Consider the following 20,084-nt stretch of genomic DNA (forward strand, 5'->3'; position numbering starts at 1 on the left):
TTGTTTCAAGATCAAAGATCAAAAAATCACTGAAAGTACTGAGAAACAGCTTATAAGTACGATAATGAAAATCCAACAGACATGAAAGTAAAAGCTACTGCAATTTAAATGCCATCTGCAAGCAACGAGTGTTGCAACTGCTGCTTTTCCTGTTATCAAGGAGTAAATCTTCATATCAAACTGCTCATCAAGCTGATTTGTGTCAACAAGGTCACCTCTTGTTAGTAGTAGAAGATCAGAAGCGTCGTAAACACTGGGACTCATTCTTCAGGGACCTCGCATCCTGTCATGGTCCAACGTTTTGGTGAAGGAGAAACTTTGATTCCTCCTCTGGGAACTCTGAAACATTGGAGCAAATTGCATTGCAAAGTTATTCATTTTTGAAAAATGTCAGATGTCACTTTCATTACTACACAACTTCTGAGGACCATGAATGTGAAGTGAGCAAGTAAGCAGAAGTTGCGGTGGTGTTAACACCTTTATACAGTATAGAGCGTCTACCAAAATGAGTGTGAATGTTTGAAGAATGCCTCATATATGTCTGATTTGTAAATGAAAGAATACCGCATGAGGAAAAAGCATGCATTAACGAGGAAATTAAAATCTAACATCTGCTTATTTTTTCTGGTGACCATCTGGAGTGAACCCCAGGACCTCCCAGAGTTTCTCATCCCTTTCAGAGGAAATTATTTTAAGAATTCACTTTTTTAAACGATTTATCGCTGCCCTAATTATGGGCCAGTTGCACCACGTATTCCCCTGCGCCAGTTTTTTGTTTCATCTCCTTAAGGCCCATTTAAAATCCCTTCCGTTAATTTTATTGACAGCTGCTTGCTCATCCTTCACAGTGGCTATCAAAAAAGCAGCTGTGCTCTATACTTTCCACTGCTGCATCAGCAGGGGACTGATGGCAGTGATCACAGGAAAAGGATTTGAGACAGCTGGGATATAAAACCTATTGAGTCTGTAAAGCTTTAAAATATATCACTTTGTTATCTTGAGAATGAATTGTTTTTCTTCATCTCTGTCTTTTTATACTGACGGCTCCAGAGGGGAGTTTCTCGTGACCTTTCATAACTATTGCTCAATGGGGAATTGAGCCTAATACGGAAAGTGGAAAATGCAATTATTGTGGCTTGGTGTTGAAATATACAAACAGCTAATAGAATTACACAAAAGATGCTGACCCAAAGCCGACTTTGCATACAGAGGATATATTTGTAGCCTTAGTGGCCCTCTTAAAGATACAGCTTTTCCGAATGAGAGTTTCAAAATGAAGGTTTTAGTTTTTCAGTTATTTACTTCATCATTTGTAGGTGTGAAAACTGAAATATGGCAACCGTGGCAGAGGTTTTTCTGTGTTGTGTACCCAAATGCCAAAGAAAATCCTGCAGGGGAGTCTCTCACACTCCTGCTCATGATGTTTGGCAGCACATTTTGCTGCTGATTGTTTGATATGATGGATTAGAAGTCTGCAGCCAAACAGTAGGATTCAGGTAAGGCCTGAGGAAAGAACAGCCAGTGGACGAGGGGGAAAGTACATTCAATATCCTAAACTGTCATTTTGAAGCATTCTGAAAAACTATGCAAAAACAAGTGATGACCAGCTTTGCTGGTCAATGATCCAGATGCTGAATCATGGTTAGTGCCGTGGCCTCATAGCAAGAGGGTTTTGGGTTCGATTCCCAGGTCTGGGGCCTTTCTGTGTAGAGTTTTTCCCTCCAAAGATGTGCACATTTACAACAGCCCGTGACTGTAAATTGCTTGTTGGTGTGAGTGTGAGTGTGATGGCTGTTTGTCTCTGTATGTTGGCCCTGTGATAGACTAGTGACCTGCCCAGAGTGAACTCACCCTCCCCTGAGGTATCAGATGGGCTTGGCGCCAGCACTCCCTTGCAGCCAGTCGGACCAGCGGTGCAGTTGATGAGATGACACTTGATGAGGAAATTACTGGCTGGACCTTTATAGTGCCCCCCTGCAGGATCTGTCAGGGGTCCTGGAAAACAAGGTGCTCATCACCAGCTAAAAAGCCGTCATTACCTGCCCCATTTAGGTGATCTGTGTGGGGCAGTAATACACCCGTACATTGGGCTATGGTCATATACACTTTGGGGTTCTGAATAAACATGACAACCTAACCGATGGAAGTGTTTGCAGACAGGCTGCTCATCAGAGCTTTTTCAGAATGCCAATCAAGCTGACATAATCTTCAAGCTGTCATGCAGGTATCAAAAACAAAAATGCATCTCACTGCTCCTCTGATGCACAACATGTATTTACAATTGCAAAGTTAATTGCAAAGCCAAAATAGTGTTATGAAAGTTGTATCGACTTTGTTGTTCAGTTGACTGCCGCTGACACTCAGTAATACACAGTCTATTAATGTCAATCTATAGGCACACTAATCATGTGTTTACTAGCATGGTGCAAAATCAGCAAACACAATCACAAGTGCAGGTTATTTCTGTAATCAGGTAAAGCCCCAATTATGATCACTCTCAAAAGCATCATGCAGATATAATCCCCTCCTTCACGTTTTATTGGATTACTGCAATAAATCATTTTAACAAGCTGTTCCCCAAATTGAATTTCTCTCCAACAGTTAGGCAAAATGTCCGGGAGCCTGAGCCCTGTGTGTTAATCTCCCAACAAGAAGGTTTTGATTCCTCAGCCCAGTCCTGTGGGATTAGATTTCTCAAACACGTTCATGTCAGGCAGAATGGAGAATTTTAATTGATCAGGGGTGTGATAGTCTGCAAGTGAGTTAGCTCTGGAATGAACAGGCGTGTTTTGAAGGGTGTTCCCTCTGAGAATGCTGGGATAATCTGTACTGGTGGTTTAGGTTGATTATTATTCCAGCAGGTGGCAGCAGACACAAACCAATACATGCAGGTGGCCATGCGGGGAGTTTAGTGTCAGTGGGGCAGAGGGGGTGGCTAATGAAGTGCTGACTCTTGCACTCTGAGTTCCTCCATTTTTTTGGGGGGAGGGATCATGGTTTTCAGAAACAGTGGGATGGGTACAAGGTCTGGCCGAGCAGCTCAAATACACGCTTCTTCTTCTTCTTCTTTCAAGGATTAATGGGGAAAAAGTGTCGCCCACAGTCTCCATGTGAGCTAAATTTGACTTGAGACCTTTCGATAACATCTGTGCTGCTTCTTCGCTAAAATACTGGATGTCATGGATGATTTATTGCCATTGGATGCTCGTGCACTTTAAAATCCTCAATATCGTGATTTTTATCAGTGAATTGTTGTGCAGCGATTGTGCACTCAGTTGCTAATCCTCAGCTGTGAGCAGACCTTACCTGGTTGAACACTTTGTACGATCCCATGCTGTGCAGCCAATTACGGCACATTGGAATTCTAGTGGGAATCCCAAGGTTTCAAAACGCACATGCGAAAACTGAATTACGGTTAAGTCAGGAAGAAGCACATGCACATTGTATCTGAAATATTTCTCTTTGATGAATGCTGCAAGTACAAAAACAAGGAGGTGCAGAAATAGATATTCCATTCTAATCACTAGTCACTAATCACTATTCACTATCATTTTGATGAAGAGCAGATGAGAACTTATATACAATATAGACATGTAACTGTTATATTTGTATGGCTTTATACTATTATTTAACAGGTTTACATAACAAAGACTTTGATTTTAAATATCCCAGGTGAATTATCTGTAGATGGTAACACTGGTTAACATCACAGGTGGTTATATATATATATATACACTGCTTCATGATCTGTAGGACAATAACAGGAACAGCTGATGAGAATAAGTCCCAGTGAATGCTTCACCAAAGACATAACATCCCCTTCAACTTATCAATCTCCTCATTGACAAATCAAACATGCTGACTCACAGGGCTAATGAGCACACCTAACACCCCCCTCCCCCCCGTTTGTGTGTCTATAATTGGCCATGATCTTCACTTTTACTTTTCGTCTCTAATGGTCAGCCGTCACTTCCCAACACAGTCAAACACACACCCACTCATCCACAGATTTCTCTCCTGAGTCTTCAGAAACCACAGCAACATTACCACAGATATGATCAGCCTGCTCAGAGCACTCGACCGGCTCGGCTCCCAGGAAACCAGAGCAGAGCAGAGCAGATAAATAAAACGAAGGTCCAGACACAATCTCTTGCCCTCGCCACGTGGAGATGTATCAGGACCATGTGTATCTGTATGTTCTCTGCAAATAGAATAGTGGCTGGACAGCAAAACAAATAACCTCTTCTACAGGCACAAACACAATCACATTTAGCCGGTGAGCTGCGCTGCCTTCACAGGCCCCCTGTCACAGGATTAAGTCCTGGGCTAGTTCAACTTCCTTCAGGCAAAAATCTCTTCTCAGCTCATTGCTTCCACAAAGTGGCTTGCCAAGGGACGTTGATGGCCTCTATTGGGACAGCAGCTAAATTGGAACTACAGTGAGAGAAGGAGTCTTTCACTGAGAGGAGGCGCCGCAGAGAGGAGTGACTTTTCTGTTTAATTTTTAGGAACATAATGTATATTTTAATCGTACAAGGGCATATACTAATTGTTTTCTTTTTCTTCTCAGCACCCAATCCCGACACGTAGTTGCTAAATAGTGTTCTGTTGAACGTGGATAAGAGTGGGAGCATTGGGCCGTGTGCTTAGCAGTGTCTTTGAATGATTACTGTCTGGTATTAGGCAAATGCTGTCTGCTTATGGAAGCATGATAAGGGATTACGTCGCTTCAAGTAACACCATGTCACCAAAAGCAAGACAAGAAGAATTCCAATGAAGATTTCTGAATAATGCTCTTCTCTTCTTCCCCCACTCCCCTCTCTCTATCCCCTCCCTTATGCTGAGACCTAGTTTGGCAACAATGTTTAAAAAAAAAAAAAAACAAACCCACCAAACTGCGTCTGACACATGTTGGATTTCTCATTCCAGTGTGCCTTCAAGAAGCAGGCCACTTTAATTGTCTACCACCTCCATACATTCCCTCCTTTCCTTCTGAAGTGTAAATACCACTTGTGTAATTTACCCTTAGGATCCTATTCACCAATTACCCCCTCTAATCCCTTCATCAGCGCCACCACAACCACCAGCAGCAGCTTCCCAAAAGCCACTCCCGCTCCAAGTCTCCACCCTTACACTATGGATTCCCTGTTGGCTTACTTCAGGAGGATCGAACTTTAATTAAGATTGTCAATGAAGATTTAATTTTCCACTTAAAATGACCCAAGGAACTCTGAGGGCATCCCAAGTGAGAAGCTGGCGTGAGAGAGCAGAAGGACAAGTGGAGATGAGGAAGAGCAACAGGTGGGTGTAAAACCCAGAGGGACAGATGCAGCTAAAAGCTTCAGGTGGTAGTTAGACTTTTAACTGCAGGGCACGAAGCTGTCACATCGACAAAGTTTATCTTTTCTTGAGTTCTACAGTCGCTGAAAGTCCCTTGGACTTGACTTGTGTTGAGAAGCGGCAGCCTTCACATTCGTACTTGAAATGCAAAGACGTGTAGACACAAGTGCAGAAATGCACACGCACACAGATGCACGAGCGCTAACACTGAGCTGAATAGCCAGAGGGATTGTGTGTGTCAGTAAGGTTCAAACAGAATGAAGAATCTCCATGTACTTGAATTCACTTGCACATACGCACTCACACTCACCAACTTGTGTGTCCTGTGATGCAATCCTGCAGCACATTGAGTGTGTGCAGCCCCCCGGCACAGTGTATAGTTATTCCCAGGTGTATGGTCTTTAACTGGGCCCATTTTATCTCCAGCACCACCATTATACTACGATCAATTATGCATGCTGTAATTATTGACAGTGCCATGACAGTGCAACTCACCTTGGATGCTGCATTGCAGTGTTGATGCTTGAGGGAGACGGATAAATGTACATGTAGTCGTAAATCGATAAAGAGTGTTGTGTTGGTGGGGAGTGGACTGGGTTAAGGGACATCAAATCTCCAACTGACTGAACAACATCCTCTTACAGGATGCTGTTTCCATAGGAGGTTTACGAGTTGTGTAATTATGGGGTTTCACAGACGGTGAAAGAGATGGCAAAGGTAATCCCCCCCCCCCCCTCCAGCGCTGTGTAGAATCAGCCCGATCACAAATACAGTTTTATGTAACGCAACAGACTTGCATATTAACTGCTAATATGGTTCTCTGTACCCCTTTCCTCTGCCACTGCTTCTCTCCCTCTCCCAACTCGAGGCGGGAATTATCATTGTAATCAAGCAGAGACCCAGCTAACACGATCATTCTCTAAACCATCATGTTGAAATAATCCCCTCTTTCATATTTGATTATTGTAATAAATCTTTTTAACCAGCTATTCAGTCACACAGCAATGGCGTACATCTCCCCGATCCATCATTCAGCCAGCCAACGCTGCAGAATACGAGGGGGAGCTGCAAGGGCTGGTAAAGGGGCCTCGTATTATTCAGTCACAGCTGTCAGGTCTGCTCTATTTGCTGCTGCTCTGGAGTTCAAAATGCCTTTTTTTTTTTTTTGTAGCCCACCCCTCCCCTCCTCTCTTTTTTTTCCCTGCAGGCAAACAAACAGAGAATTCTCCCTACTTCGTCTAAAAGTGTGATTGCTCTGCAGAACTCTCTGTCTGTCCTCTATTACTGACCTCACATCCAGCTATCAGGCTGGATCACACCAGACAAGGTGTTCCTTCATCCTGCAGTCAGACACACACACACACACACACACAAACACACACACCCCTTTGGTCTGGAAATTTCGAGGGGCCAATTTGACAAGGTACACCCGCCTACTCACAGCAAGACACATGCTCAGAAGGTGCACACAGATTTGTATGCACGGCGTGGCACAACTCTCAATCGTGCCGTCTCTTCCTCCAGCAGACAGACACGCACACGCACACGCACACACACACACACACACACACACAAACATCAGGCACATGCAAGCTGAAGTCTGATTATCCAGAAATTCAGAAGACAGCAGAAAGAAGCACAGAGCAGGTCTGACTCATCTCTTTGAAATAGTTCCTTTTTTATTCAAATTTACAAAAAGAAAAAGTACAACAGAAATAAATACACATTGTTTAGCACGCAATTGTGGAATATCAACATCGTGCAGGAGCAATGAAGTCACAGGGAGGAAGGGGTGGGGGTGCAGAACCAATGGGGTGGACCTGTTTGGGGTCAAGGCCAGAGGCTGTGCCCTTCACTCTACAGCTCTGATCAGCTTATCAGCAGATTTAGACATTAAGGTAATTCGCTAATATTCTAAAGTGGGACTCCATCCGACTCAGTGTGAAAGTTTTTTTTTTGACACAGTGCTTGAAAATTGCACGACAAGCCCACTTTTTCTTTTATCGCCACAAGCCGGCTAAAAAAAAAAAAAAAAAAAAGCAGTGGACTGCTGCAGAGAATGGAGGATTTTTATTCTATTAAAAACAACTGATTCAACTAATCATGCTTTTGATTGAACCAATTTGCTAGAATCAAGAGGACAGGATAATCAACTCTGTCAAGTGGTTTAGTTGGTGCCGCACTCTGGTGCTCTGAAATAAGACAAATCAGGAGAATCATCACTTTGATTTCGACCCCTCTGCCAGAGCAGAACTTTGAATCAGACCAATCAGCACAGATGAAACACCTGGAGCCAATCAAGCCTGGGGAATACACTATATAATTAGAATGGCAAGAAAGGTCACTTATCGGTAGACCATGCTAATTGCTTTTGCAATGGCCGGCAACACTATTATGAAAATGAGGATAGATTTTTGTGCATTGAGAGACTCAGAAAGTTGGCACATTTTGCAAAAATTCTCAGGGAAAACATCACCCACATAATTATTTGGCAAAGTGACATATTAGTTCTTTTTACAACAATGCTTATTCTCATAACAAATAGTTCCAAGTCCTCTGGCAGTCATTGTAGACCTATCAGGGAAATTATAATCAGGGACATCACTTCATTCTAATTATTCAGGTTCGTTATGACTTCAGTCCTGAAACGACATCGCACGCACCTTGTCAGCTGCTGAGAACAGCAAGCGTAACGACAACATCTCACTCCAGTCAAAGTCAAATAGGGCAAGAAAGACGGGAGGCCAGACATCCTGACAGCTTCTAGAAAAATAGTTTATAGATCAAACCCATTTTATATGGTGGTAAACCAAGCTGAAAAACACCCTCAGGGCCCGTTTAATCCTTTCTCATATCCAGATGAGAGTTAATAAACTTTTAGGTACATTTAGACAAAAATAAATCTGATCGCAATCTGTCTTGGCTTGGCTTGAGGACTGGCAGTCATTTGACTCTGCAATAGGACCACATGTGGGAAGAAAAATGTAAATTTACAGATGTAGAGGAGGCTGGGTTTGAAGACTGGCGCAGGCTGAAGTACTCATGCAGTCATAACTACTGAATACAGTTGGGTCAGAATACCAACATGGTGATGATGAGTTGATGTATTTTCTCTCAGGCTGAAACAGCTATAAGCCTGTGTTTCTTGCACCATTGGACTTCTTTTATTGACGCTGCCCCCGCCAGATCTAATATCTTAATATTACGACAAACAAATAACATCAGAAATTATGAAAAGTCATTTTTAACAAACGAGAGTTGTTGGCACAGAGTATGTTACCATAAGATGCCTGAAAAACCATCTGTCTTTGTCACTTTGGATTATGCTCACTTTAGGTTTAAGGTTTTATGACTGTGATAACCCTCAGGTTCTGCACCCCAACCCCGCCCCTCCTCCCCTCCCCCCCGCCACCACCCCACCCCACTCTTCTCCAGTTATTGTGCAGAATTTGTACATCGGTCTGGATACCATCCAGTGTGTGCAGTGGCACTGTATAAACGAGTCTGTGGCTCAGGTACTGTAAAGGGTACGGGGGTGTAGGTGGGTTTCTCTGTGGTCAGTGTGTAGCCCGACATCCTGATTGGTTATCTAAGCGGTGACGGTAGTAGACTTTGACAGCATGATCCTGGTGGACACAAGCAGAACTGTAGCTCAACTTATGTGGGTGGCTTCACAATGAACCAGTGACAGACGATCAAAGGTGGCACACCAAACGATGTTCACATTCAGGTTTACAGTATGTGGCTAAACTCCTCTCTGGACACAAACAACTCGCCTCCTGTAGGCCTGTTTGGTTATTACTCCACAACATTATGAGGATTTGCTTTCAGTACTTTTAGAGGTCAAAATCTGAATTACACTCCCTGAACTGTAAGATATAGGACAGTTATTTCCTCACACCTATGATATAAATCTTACTCTGCAGTTTATTGTATCTCAAGAGAGAAATAACCATCCATAAAACTTCCATATCTCTCAGGCAATGTAGCACTAATCACAGCAGTGTCCTCACAAATTACATTTCTGTTTATTATTCTACTTCTTATGAATAATAATCCTGATTTGGGGGTTAAAACAGGTTTGTTTTTCTTTGTTTGATATCTTCCAGAAGATTTTTTTTCCTCCCTCCTTTGGATTTTCATCTAACTGGTTCCTCACTGGAAAATGCTCCACTCACAGACTTCCTAACCGATATTTTTCACAGCAAAAATCTGCCAGAGGCCACATGTATTTGTAATTGAAGCCTTGGCCAGTCCATCTGAAGACAAGCGCTACCACCAAGCCAAACCTGTTCATTTCACACAAAGATGCCGAAAAGAACAGAGGTTGCTTCGGTCCAGGGAGGCTGTTAGGCCCAGCTCAGTTAGTCCACTTCTAATCTACAGTACATACAGATAGTCCCACCAGTGCTCCATGTGGACATTTATGTTTTGTTTTGTTGTTTTGTTTTTTTTTTCTTTTTTACTTATTTTATATACTCTCCTTTAGCAATAATATTCAGTGGTATTTACATTTGAAATGCTCTTACATACAGTCAAACATTGTCTTTTTTTTATTGACATTTTATAAAACAACTGTAATCTTTGACATTATTCATGGTCTATTATTGAACATTACACAGTATAAAAGTGCATTCCAGCTGAAAACTCCAGCCCATTTTCATCCTGACCTTTAACAAGAACAAAAAGCCTATCTGTTGGGACGTCTCTGTGACGCGCTGCTCCGCTATTATCTCATTATGGGATGTGTGGAAATTTTCATTTGGGTAGCGTGAGTGTCCAAAGTGAGAACAGATTGCAGTTACAGATTTTTTTTTGTAGTTAATTTTTTTCTTCAAGAACCATGCAAACTTTGTCCTCGAGATGTGTGAAATGAACACTACATTGAGGGAGGTGGGGGGGAACTTAGACCAAAAAAAAAAAAAAAAAAGAAAACATAAATAAATAAAACTAAATAAAATGAAGTATTAATAATAATAATAAAATAGGAGACTTCTTCCATAGACATTTTAAATAATAGTCATCATTACTTTATGTAGTGGAAGAAATACTTGCGGATGGTTCTGCTTTTATAATTTACTGTAGTACAATCAAAGCCTTGTGGTATTCATCGGTTCTTTTTTGTGTCTGTGTGAGAGCATGAGTCTTTGTAAACATACCAATAGTCAACTACAAAAAGGATTTTGAGAAGTGTGAAGGGAGGGAGGAAGGGAGGGCTGAGATAGCGGGGGATCACATCCCTTAATCATTTAAATTTTTCACAATGTCTGTTTTCCTGGTGGGCTGAGAGAACGGAGAATCTTTTGCAGGATTTAAATGATTCATCATTTTCATTTGGAATGAAATAGTGAGCTGAATAATTCACTTTTCTGCCAGTGCAGTTGGAATAAAAAGTAATTGTTTCTGTACAATCGTCTCACATCACCGACCGTTTCTCTCTATCTATACATCCGTCTTCCATCCCAGTCACTTCATCTTCAAATATGTTTAATCCTCTGTGCGTTTCTACCCTTCATTACGAGATGTTTACTGTTGCACATTGTCCCGGAAAACCTATTGTCACAGCATCTGTATCATCAGTCATCAGTCTCATAGTTTGATCTTCTCTGCATGCGATGATACCTCCCTGCCGCTCTTCCTTCATATACACTTAGTAGCAAAAGTACGTGTGCGACGCAGAGCCACGCATGCACGCACAACAGACCATCATGCACTACAAGAAACACCTTCCTTACTTGTTTCCTGCTGTTTCTAGTTCCATACGTGAGAGTTGAATTAAATCGAGTCTTGGATGTTTGGGTTGTTTTTCTTTGTCCAAAGTGTTTAGCAAATTGTTTTTGCCCTGAGCAGACGCAGCCTCTGCATTGTCTCAGTATCTGTGCTCAACCATATCAGCGTTTCAACACTTATTGCTTTAAATTACATCAATCACTCTCTCCCCTGCCCTCGCATTCTCCATCCTCCCTAGGCTCATTTTTCTCTGTCTCTTTTTATTACTTTGCCTCTTCATCTTTCTCCCCCTTAACTTCTCTTCACATTATTCTAACTCTGGTTGCCTTTTCATCATCCTCCTATTCCCACCCTTTCTGTCTTCCCCCTTTGCCCCTATTTGTCTCATTTTCATTCCTCCTCAGTCTTTCCCCTCTTCTCCAGCCTGCTCTTCTCTCACTTTTTTCTCTTTTTTCTTTTCTGCCTCCTCTTTCTTTTCCTTCTCCTTTTTGTTACCCTCATCATCTTTTTCCTTCTCTTCCCTTTCTTTCTCTCTTTCTTTGAAGAGTTGGGCTAATTTCTGGAACTGGGGACCCCATTCTTCCAAGCCTGCCCCCCAATCCTCCTTCTCTGCATCCTTCTCTCCTTCGCTCTCCAGGGAGCTGAGGGATCCAGCCCTGGAACCTGTGCCTTCAAGGCCATAAACCTGCACCGAATCATAAGGTGGCTGCGAAGGGTCAAAAGTGACCTGGGCAAGACGCAAGCGTAAGAACTCACCCACCCTTAGTGCCAAGGAGGGACCTGCAGGCCCTGGTGCCCCTCTCGCTGCCTCCATTCCTGGAACCCAACTGGCCCCAAAGCCCATCACTCCACTGTATGCTCCTCGAGGTTGCCCGGGGAAGGGCAAAAGTTGTGGGGTCATATCCCTCCTGCCCAAAACATACGCCCCCAGACCGACCCGGTCACGCCAGTCCCCAATAAAGCCAGGCGCTTCTGGGTAGACAGTCGGAGTCCCGGTCAATGATATCCCTCCACCCTCCCGGTCTGGTCTCGCCACAACAAAGTTGCTCCCCATCTCCAGTCCTCCTCTCCCTAAACTGCCAGGGTAGTCCCTCTGTCCGGATACCTCCCCTTGTAGCACAGCAGCATAGTTGCGTCCACTGGCAGGTTGCTGTTGTCCATCTGTGGAGGTGACCCCGGCTCCATTTCCACCTCCACTTCCTCCTCCCCCTCCCCCTCCACTGGAGTCAGACTCTCCCTGGCCAGTGCCTGTACGTTTTGGGGACAAGCCAGCACGGGAGGCCCTGCGTCCTGCCAGGGGGAGTGTAGCAGAGTCACTCACCCAGCCTCCCATCCCGTGACCCTGGCCAATCATGGAGCCAGACCGCGTCATGACGAGATTATGCTCTCTGGGAAATGTCTCCGACTGCACCTGGAGGGAACGTAGGCGAGCACGAGTGGTTTCAGTTTGGGGCTGGGGTAAGGTGTGATACTGTTAGGTTTGGTTACAAGGAGACAAAATGGGATGTGAAGAATTTGCCCAAGCAGGAGGGATAATTTAATAATTGACATAATAGAGCCAAAGAGATGGGGAGTGTGATGATACAGTGGTCGAATGAAGGAAAGGCAGGAGATGGTGAAGATAAAACATAAGAAGAAGGAGAGACAGACAATGAGAAGTATATAGCGGAAGAAATGCAGAGTTGGAAAAAGCCATAGATATTAACTGAACACTAGAATGAGCTAACACTACACTGTGAGTGGGAGATAGGAAGGGAAATGATCGAGAGATAAAATATTTGAAAATTAAATACAGAACGTGCCAGTGAGCCTTGCTATGGCCTTATAAATAAAACAAAACATAGAAAAGATAATGAACAGCAGGATATAAATGTGCTGATATGTCTGAATAATCTTCCCTCAGCATTGTACTAGACATTTTTGCTACCCGACAAAGACTAAAATGCATTATGGAGTTACAATCACGGCAATAATATAATATAGCAGGTTCAATGCAAACTTAATTATTATTTTATATTTGCTTAATTACTTTCGTACCTCCTGGTTTGCTTATTTAATTGAATAATTTAGTAATTCATTCAACTTTAATACTTTCTGCAGTGAAGCCATCTATCATTAATCAAGTCATTTATTCAATTTTAATTCATTATTCAATGAGACATCAAGCACTCTTTCTCTTTCCAGAAACACAGCATCATCCATCCTTCCATCCATGAATTAAACTGTTTTGATATACAGAATCCATTCATGTGGCATTCTCACACCAAAGTATGTAGTATCTGCACAATGTAGACTGAAGGATGGCTCATTACCTAAAGTATCACCATCTAACAAAGCAGTTAACTACAGTGCTCCAGGCTATATTGTAATGTAAACAATCACAATGTGTCTATAGGCCTAATAAACAGAGTCACTGTGTATATTTACATAAATCTTCTTTTTATTATGAGATACACAGCCTCTGTTTTTCATATCTTCCATAATAGTATTGGACAAGGCTGGTGAATTTGTGCTCAAACTTTAATAGAGTGCTGCAGGTATGAGGAGTTTTAAAACCCAGAAATTACTTTTAGCACCACAGGAAATTTTGGTTACTTCATCCCACAGTCAATGGGTTTTTGGTTTGATGCCTAAAATAAGGTTTGTGTGAGCTAACAGCTCAAGGCTTCTTCACATTTTACTCCTAAACATAAAATACATCAGTGAATACCTGAATTGTGATTCCTACAAGTTCATAGTTTTGCGGTGGTAATGCTAAAATCTGCGATTCTGGTGCCTATAGCTCGACAAGCCAGGCAATATTTTTTTGGTGCTGGTGATTTTATTTAGACTTCATAAATCAAGTGCTCAAACTTCTGTTTGTAACAGATATTATTGTCTGCAACAACCCCTAGCCCTTTGGCTTTTTGTGCTTCTGTGTGTTGAGGGAACCAGAGTAATGCCAACTTCCTGGGAAAAAAAACAGCAAAAAAAAAAACCACACACCAGCCCTGCAGCACTGTATTTATTTGAACTACAAAACCTGGAAGAAAGGTTGGATGGTATACGTCGCTATTACAATGCTGTACACTGAAAAGAACAAAAAAATTACGTTTGATGTGAAATCAGTGTCAGAGCGATTCTTACCCAGTCTGCATCTTGATTGTGGTTCACTTTGTCTTCAATGCTGCCCTCTGTGCAATTGCTCATGGTCCTTGTTCCTCCTCCTCTATCCTGGCTGTCACTGGTCCTTGGTGTTCCTCCATCTGATGTGCTCACTGCGCTCTGTGGTGCAGTCCCATCACGGCTTCCTGTGCGACTGCCTGTTTGGCTTCCATTGCTGAGATCTGTGGGGGCTATGTAAACTGCCCCAGACTCCATTGGCCCCACCATGGCCCCCTGGTTCTGGATGACCAGGGAATGATCAGGCTGGCTACCAGGAAATCGGTACCCCAGCTCAGCCAGGCCTGGTTCAAATGTTCCACCCGGCGTGCGCCGGAGAACAGGTAGAGTATGACTGCTGTAACAGAGGCGGCCATAGAGGGGTCCTCCTGGGCCCGTGTACCCACTGTGATCTACTCCTGGATTCTGAGCCCAGCTGTAGGTGCGAGCTTTGTCTTGACCACGATGTGTGTAACGTCTGTAAGACACAAAACAACATTCTTATTTCTGACTTCCTCAGGCAGTGGAGCGCCGGGAAAAGAAGGTCTTTGATGTGGATCTGAGTTTGTGAATAACCGTCTTAACTTGCCTGACCACATTATCTCTCATCAATCTGAGAGCAGTTTGGTTGATGCTGTTGCTGTGCTGCGTAAGTTATTCCTCTTGTTTTGTCCGCCTTGTAATAAAATGCCCAGTTGGATGAAACAACATTAAAGGGGCCTTCAAAGAAAGCTTTTAGTTCCGAATATGAGGATGAAATTGCAAACTGTTGTAATGCTGCTGTTCCGTAAAATATGTGTAGTCTCCAAACCCAATCCGAGATAAGCCTGACAGAAACATTAGAGCTACTTTCTCAGACTCCCTCCAGAGCCGCAGATGATTTTATACAACTGCTACTAGTCCTCATGACAAGCAAACAGAAATTTGTGTGTCCCTGAAAGATCTTACCAATGCAGTACACCAGAAGCACACACCACAGCTTCAAAGCTTCCCTAAAGCTCAACTATCCACTCCTCTGTGACACAGTGTCAACAAAAATGAAACATTAAACACTTCCAAAGGTAGCATTTGTTGCAGGGCTATTGCGTTGGATTGCATTAGATTTAGATGGGTTTTCATGTTGTGTCCACCTACATAAATTACAAGAAGCAATTTTCAATAAACTGAAGGCGGCCTTTGTACTTGTTTATGGCTGCACCGTATGGTTTGCATGAATTCATCAGTTAATTATTAGTCCAAAGGCAACAACAATGTTTCATAGGAACATCAAAGTGGGTGCAAACAACTCTCTGATGTAAAAGCTCAAACAAAATGAACACAACAAAGTGGTCTCCCTGGACCATAAGGCTTGATAGACTTCTGTCTCAGCATTTTGATCGGTGACTGATTATGACCTGGAAGTCATGGCTTCATCATTTACTTAAGTGGATCAATTAAGCGCCGGAGGCAGATGAAAGGATTTACTCTGAAAGGGTAAATTTGTTTCCTTCCAGTCGTCCTTTTAGCATCTAATCAGAGACCAGCCCAGCCATGATATAACTAAACGGCAAACAGTGTATGCTATATCTCACATGCTTTCAAACTTCCACACGCACTCCAAAATGCAGCTTACATATTCCTGCTGTCCAGTGTGCGGTAGCCACGTGAGCGTGAGCTGTGGGGAGCACTTTGCAGCGCCGCGATGTCAAAGGCAGCTGTGTCCGCCTCTCCCCCACCCTCATCATCATATGTTATGATGTTCTCACGTACGTCGTCCTCCTCCAGTGGTGACAGGGAGTCACGCTTCTGACGGCGCAGCGACAGTGACAGGGCACTCACCGCTGCAAAGGGGGCAGCAACAACAATAAAGAATAGTGAGAGAGAGAAATTGGAAAAAGAATGATGAACATGGGGAAGCGGGCACAAGTCCCAAGGGAAATAACAGTAAGGAGGAAAATGAGAGAGTGACGGGAGAAAATTTTAGGCAGACGCATCGGGATAAAATGAATACAGACAGGTTAGAGGGCAGGTATGTTCTATCAGCAGGCTGCATGACGTCACTCTGTAACTCACTTTGACCTATGGCCAGGCAAATGAAGGCTTTATTCTCTCATGATTCCATATTAGCAAAAGCAGAGAGCTACTTTTGTAATGCTGTGGAGAGAGAAAACAAGCGCTGATGCTGCTTGGACAGTTGTCCAACAACGCAATCGGTGATAAAACCGACCTGAAAAGATTTATTTTTATACATTTATGCGCCATTTCACCCATGAATCTGTGTTAAACTATTCAGTATTCAGAACATAAATAAAGTGAAGGAATATTGCACTGGCATTCATTTAAAACATTTTGATGTTGATGATTTTTCTATGTAGAGCTCTTCACAATCCCAACTTTGAGACCAAACCTGTAGTGGCCTGGTGAGAGCTACACACCCAGAAACCATTTAAAAAAGAATCACCTGATCCTGTAGGGACAGACAGAATCAATCCAAAAAAAGATCTAAGGATGGTTGACCATTCAGTTTCGCCACCAGTCACTCATTAGGAAACTTTTAAACTTTTCCAATCTAGCATGGCACAGACTTGTCATTTGCTGCTAAAGTTTTAAAAGGCTTTGGGTCGGGTACCATGCACAAAAAACATGCAACCATAAACAGAGAAAAGATTTAGCTACAAGTTCGTCTCCACCTGCCTCCACAGGGCTGGTGAGACGATATATATGGTTTATCATGATAAGGTGGAAATGTACCAACAATGATTTGTTTACATTTTTTGAAACAATAGGTTTTTGATTTCACACAGAAGCAAACAGAAGCCGACCATGGTGGATTTTGTAACCTAAAATGATAACTTTTATAACTTTCAGAGTTAACATATTCTAAAGGTATATTTCTCTCGATTCATACCATTTTATTTGTTCCAAAACAACATCTGTGTAAGCTTTAAAATAAAGAGTGAGACAGAGATGTTATCCTGACTCTAAATCACTACTTACATCCAACTGCATGACGTTCCAGTTCATTTACATTTATAATGTTGCTCCTGAAACGATGTGTTCAGTTAACAATGTTGCCTCTGGAAGTAATGCCAGGTTATGACCACACAGTCAGGCCGGCAATCTACCATTTCCATCTTAAGTTAAGAGTAGATTCACATTCATTATTCATTTCTTACACTTTTCTCTTGTGCTTTAAAAGCGTAAACTAGAATGGCATATACCTCCACCGGGGCAAAACTGCACAGTTTCACCACCTGAAAAATGTTTAATTTTTACATCAAGATCCAACGATTGTCTCCTGAGGAACTGATGAATATGCAAAACAAATTGCCTTTCCTATCATTTTCACTCATGGGGAAAATGATAGGAAATTTCTTGGATCCACAGCTAACATTTGTGAGTTCTTTTTGTGTAGTTCTCTTGTAAAATAAATAAACAATAGCTTAAAATACAACCCCAGGCTTTGGGAATATGATGGGCATTCAGACAGCGACGCCAACAGACTATAGAAAAAGAAAAAAAATAGTAAATGATCCAAATTTGTCCCCAATTCTTATCTACAATGCATCCATACTTACGTCCACCACAGTCTGTGTTCAATTCAGCCAACAGATAGAAACAAAACCTTCTTGGAAGAGGTTTTAAAAAACAAACAAACAAATAAAACCCACCAGCACCATTATCAGTTTCGTCAGAGCTTTAACTCAGTGACTGAAGAAAATTGCTGCTCCTTATCATGATACAACTGGACAATCAATCTGTTTTGGAGGAGGGACTTATTAAACATTCAATTATATTTGATCAAATATGAAACTACTTCTGCACAACATGCGCCTTTACTGTTGCAGTAAGTTAATCTCCAGCTTCATTATTGTTAGAGGTAGCATTATTTCATTTTCCTAGAAGTAATCCAATGATCGCCAAAAGGAGTCTTTAATAAACAAAATGAAGGATCATCATGGTGCACATGCATTTTTCTCTTCTTCCTGTCCACAGGGAAGGAGTGGTGACCTACAGTACTGGCTCAGTATCCACCTTATGTATGCCAGCCCCCTTTTTAATAACCACATGGGATCCTAATGGAGCTATTGTCAGAGCTTCTGTAAAAATATCTGGCATTTTGGGAAAAAGGCCCAGTTCTACTGATTGGCATTAGCAATGTGTGTCAAAAGTTCTTTTAGAACAAAACTGTTGTGCGGTGTGAAAGCTACACACTTGTGGTGCGTGCTTTAAAACTGTGTGTATTTCCTCCTTTTATACTTGATGCCCTTGTCACTTAGAGAACTAAACTCCACTCAGCATGATCACCTTCATGCTATGCTGCGTTTCTTTCTTGATTGAACTGGTCTCTTCCAGAATGATAATGCCTCCATCAACTAGGCATGAGTAGTGATCCAACAGAATGAATTGAAATTACAATGATGTTGGCCATAAGCCAAAGCCTTCTCAGCATCTAGACATTATCCAGTTGAACATTTGTGAGTTTCTGCAAAGGTGGCAGTGGCATTTTATTAAGCTGCTATCTGGAAGGCTCCAATAATCACACATTATTTTAATAGTGATTTGTGCTGACCTTGCTAGAGGAGACACTGAGACCAAAAATTGCAGGAAGGAAAGTAAACCTAGCTTTTGAACAGCTGTAACTGAGTGAAATATTTGCGCTGTTACTTCCATTATTTTCATATGCAGATTAAGCACCTAGGGATATAGTGGAGGGTAAACAGCCCTAAACTCTATTTAGTGCGTTTTTTTTTTTTTTTTTTGGTAGATTACCATGAAACTCCTTTATAGGCAATGATATAATTTCACTGCATACATAATATTAAGCACTGCTGTTAAATATGATGCATGTTATATAGATAGGGGTCCTTTGAGGGACATCAGCCTTATACTGATCCCACACTTCATCACTATGTGTCTTCAGAAACTTTTTCATCAAAATATTTACCCAGTAGCGTAGCAACACAGGCCAGGATAGCAAGCAGGGCAGCTGTACTGAGGCCGGGGGAAGGCAGTGTGGACTGCTGAGGGAGACACACGGCCTCTCTTTCCCAGTCCAACTCGCCCTCCATCTGTTTGTCTTTCTCTTTCTCCCCAGCCCTTGCTCCCCCTCTCAGGCAGGGACAGACAGACACGGTGACTGTCCCGGTGCTGGTGAGGCCTGACGTCCCGTCCCTCAGGACCAGCGGCACGTAGAGTGTCAGGGTGGAGGATGGCGAGCGGGACAGTGGCTGGAGCTGGGACAGCAGTACCAGGCTAGCAGTGGGGCCTGAAGGAAGATTGACAGAGAGGAAGTCAACTAACCTATTGCTCACTGCTTGGTGCAATTTCCTCAGTTTTCTGTTCTGAACAGATGTTACAAGTTGAATATGAAACCCCAACAACATGATGTTTACAAATGTGTGATTCCAATCAATGGGTGATGGATTCATGCTAGAATGGAATGAAGTGAGCCAAAATGATGCTTCAGTGGCTCGCATCAGAGTAACGACGACAGTAATTAGAGATTATAGTTTGAATCTAGTGCGCGGTGTCTCAATTAGGCCGAATAATATCCAACTGCTCCTGCAGCCTCATTTCCTGATTTATTATCCCCCGTTGCAGAGAAAACAAGAACATAAAGTCTGATACTTCACCTTTAAAACTAGTCTCTCACACAATACACACAATATGCTGCTCTCATAGCCATCTGCCTAGGAATACTGTCCAACAGCCAGACGCTCACACCGGTTTTGATCGACAGAGCCAATAAACTATGTGAATAATGGACCAGGTAACATCAGAACTGTCAAGTTTGACACCATGTTTTCAAGCATGGAGCATCAAATGTTACTAATAATTATAATAATAATAAATCAAATTTGTACGCAAAGATGCTTTACATAGAGACACAC

The 20,084-nt window shown here is 42.5% G+C and overlaps 1 protein-coding gene across 1 annotated transcript in view; it reads right to left on the bottom strand.

Annotated features, from left to right (window-relative positions):
* cdh24b (cadherin 24, type 2b) overlaps window positions 1–20,084 on the bottom strand; it is a 163,586-nt gene that overhangs the window by 2,642 nt on the left and 140,860 nt on the right. The window contains exons 13-18 of the mRNA XM_029524683.1: window positions 19,290–19,459; window positions 19,139–19,232; window positions 15,824–16,031; window positions 14,197–14,689; window positions 11,566–12,481; window positions 1,852–1,995 (exon numbers count right to left, since the gene is read on the bottom strand). Of these exons, the coding sequence (XP_029380543.1) occupies window positions 1,852–1,995; window positions 11,566–12,481; window positions 14,197–14,689; window positions 15,824–16,031; window positions 19,139–19,232; window positions 19,290–19,459 (2,025 nt within the window). The remainder of the gene's footprint in view (window positions 1–1,851; window positions 1,996–11,565; window positions 12,482–14,196; window positions 14,690–15,823; window positions 16,032–19,138; window positions 19,233–19,289; window positions 19,460–20,084) is intronic.

This window comes from Echeneis naucrates, chromosome 17 (genome assembly GCF_900963305.1).
Source record: "Echeneis naucrates chromosome 17, fEcheNa1.1, whole genome shotgun sequence".
Classification (NCBI taxonomy): Eukaryota; Metazoa; Chordata; class Actinopteri; order Carangiformes; family Echeneidae; genus Echeneis; species Echeneis naucrates.